Below are 2,970 nucleotides of genomic sequence, written 5' to 3'. Positions count from 1 at the left end.
GAAAAACAAACCCAGCCACATTACTTGGAAAAAAAATCTTTATTGTGCTGGTTTTTCGTAAAATTTCGCGCATGGGAAAGGCAACAAAATCGCCCCTCCCCACTTTGAATGGGATATTCCTATCTTAAAAAGTAATAATCGATTATCTCGGTAACCATGGGGGTTGGAGGGCAATAAAAATCTCCTGAACATGAGCGGACCATGCTGCTGCTCTGTGCTGAATTTCACGCGATTCCACTACACCGTTCTCGAGTGAATCTGCCGACACTCAATCAATCAATCAATCAATCAAGAACACTGCAATTTATAGTATAGATAAGGGAAACAAAATAAAGAAAATAAACAAACCTACATGAAATAAAGATCCCATTATCAACATCTTGCCAACCACAACATCCACTGGTAATTTAGACAGCATCTCACCAATTGGTGTCAATTTCTCATCTTCTTTTAAAGCTCCCTGTATGAAGACATTAAAAACAATGACATTATATTGTAAGTGTATCATGAACCAACAAGGGGACCCCTATGCAGTTGCTTAATCTACAATTGATAGCAACAAAATTTTCTCAAACTGCACCCTAGTATCAAAAAGAAATCTGAAAATGTTTTCATTGTCATGGATGGTCATATCAGGAATGCTTTTAATTATAGGTCTGGTCAATCAGAGCCAACCTAGGGTTAAACAACAAAGAGAATAAAAAGTTACTGAAACAGTATCTTTTATCATTTATCTTTTACTTGTTTCAGTCATTAGACTGCTGCCATGCTGGGGTGCGACCCTGAAGAATTTTAGTCGAACAAATTGACCCCAGCATTTATTATTTTTGGTAAAGCCTGGTACTTATTCTATTTGTCTCTTTTGCCAAACCGCTAAGTTACAAGGATGTAAACACACCAACATCAGTTGTTAAGTGGTTGTGGTGGTGGTGGTGGTGGACAAACACACACACACACACACACACACACACACACACACATACAATGGGCTTCTTTCAGTTTCTGACCATCAAATCCACTCATAAGGCTTTGGTTAGCCTGTGGCTATAGTAGATGACACTTGTCCGAGGTGCCATGCAGTGGGACTGAACCTGGACCATGTGGTTGAGAAGCAAACTCCTTACCACACAACCATGCTTATACCTAATCCAAGATTATCTTAAAAGTGTAATGATAATGGTGTTTCCATTGATGATGCTCAGTTATACAGAATTAGTGGAGCTATGTGGATAAAAGATAAACTTCTAGACAGGGCATTATGCTTTCACAAGTTACACAGCCCGAAGAAATGCTCTGTCCTCTTCACAGCTAGGTAAGCTAAGGCAAGTCTAATTAAGTGTTCTGTCCAGATACACATTACAGTGGAAATGAGTTAAACCTGAATTTGATAATTCAATATTAGTTTCAGTCTAAGTTTAAAGACAGTCTAGCAGAAATTTATACATCACAACTGATAAGAAAGAACAGTAAAAAAGCAAATAACTAAAGAAAGTGAATAAGTGATTAATGACTTAGCATAGATGTTGGTGTATGATTAAGAAGCTTGCTTTGCCACCATATGGTTCCAGTATAGCTCTATTGCACAAGACAATGGGCAGAGTGTGTGTGTGTGTGTGTGTGTGTGTGTGCGCGTGCGTGTGTGCATGCAAAATGAAAAACAAAAATGACTTTTATCTGTAATTACCTGTTCCTGTAGATATATGAGTGAGTTTTCAATGGAAGATCCCTCAGGAGGTTCAATGAAAGGAAATCTGGAAATACAAGTTACTTGAGAATAGAATATCATACTGCTTGAGAATGGAATATCGTGCTTCTGCATATTAAGAAGTATGAAACCAGAAAACAGACACATAGGATGATGTAGTCTCTGATATACAAAAAAGACAGGATGGTCATGTCTGGACTACTTTCAATTATAGCTCTGCTCAATTAGAGATGACCTGGAATTAAATAACTGCAATAACAAGCCATAATTTTTTGAATATAGGTACAACCAGATTTTTCTGGAAGAGTGGGATGGTCCATAAAATCAACCCTAGTACTTGACAGCAACTTTATTTAATTGACCCTGGAGAAATTAAAAGCCATACTGACCATGGCAGGATTTGGACTCAAAACCTAAAAAAGCTGTAACAAAATACTTTAAGCCATGTTGTCCAATGTGCTCCCCATTCTATTAATCTACTACCTTTTCCCTGTCCCCATTCACTTCTACTCACCTCATATCTTGTGGATCCACCTGGACACCTCATTAACAATATTTATCTCATTAATCTCTCTGCATCTCCTACTTATCAGTCTCAGCTTCTTTTCTAAATGTGAGTGACCATGTAGCTCCTCTACAACAAGAAGCAGCTCTGTTTCCCACCCTCGTCTCATATTCTAACTCTTCATCTCCCAGCATAAAGCCCCTCCATCCCTTGGGGCTTGTAATCTTATGAGCTGCATGGTAACCTCACTAGTGCTGCTGGAATGAAAAAAGCATCCAGTACATACTGTAAAAGTGATTGGCATTAAGAAAGGGCATTCAACCACAGAAACCATGCCAAAGCAGACACTGGAGCATAATGCAGTCCTTGGACCCATTGGATCTTGTCAAACTACCTAACCCCTGCCAGCATAAAACATGGACATTAAATGATGATGATGGTTTCTGATTTAGGAACAAAGTCAGCAATTTTGAGGGGAGGGAGTTAGTTCATACCATCAACTCTAGTACTTGATTGGTAGTATATTTTATTAAATTTGAAGGAAGAAAGGCAAAGTTGACTGGTGGGATTTGAACTCACAATGTAAAGAGTAAGAAGAAATACTCCAAGGAATTTTTTTTGAAGCCCTTCAATAAATAATAATAATGATGATGATGATGATGATACTCAACAACAATGACGACGACAGCAGCAGCAACAGCAGCAACGACGACGACGACGACGACGACGACGACGACGACGACGACGACAACAACAACAA

The 2,970-nt window shown here is 38.7% G+C and overlaps 1 protein-coding gene across 3 annotated transcripts in view; it reads right to left on the bottom strand.

The window, feature by feature from the left end:
• LOC106875158 (probable ATP-dependent RNA helicase DHX34) overlaps window positions 1–2,970 on the bottom strand; it is a 50,217-nt gene that overhangs the window by 24,595 nt on the left and 22,652 nt on the right. For all 3 annotated transcript variants that reach the window (XM_014923177.2, XM_014923178.2, XM_014923179.2), the window contains exons 15-16: window positions 1,685–1,751; window positions 353–460 (exon numbers count right to left, since the gene is read on the bottom strand). In XM_014923177.2, coding sequence (XP_014778663.1) covers window positions 353–460; window positions 1,685–1,751 — 175 coding nt within the window. The remainder of the gene's footprint in view (window positions 1–352; window positions 461–1,684; window positions 1,752–2,970) is intronic.

The sequence above is a fragment of the Octopus bimaculoides genome, chromosome 2, assembly GCF_001194135.2.
Source record: "Octopus bimaculoides isolate UCB-OBI-ISO-001 chromosome 2, ASM119413v2, whole genome shotgun sequence".
NCBI lineage: Eukaryota > Metazoa > Mollusca > Cephalopoda > Octopoda > Octopodidae > Octopus > Octopus bimaculoides.
This window is presented reverse-complemented; position numbering and strand designations above follow the sequence as displayed.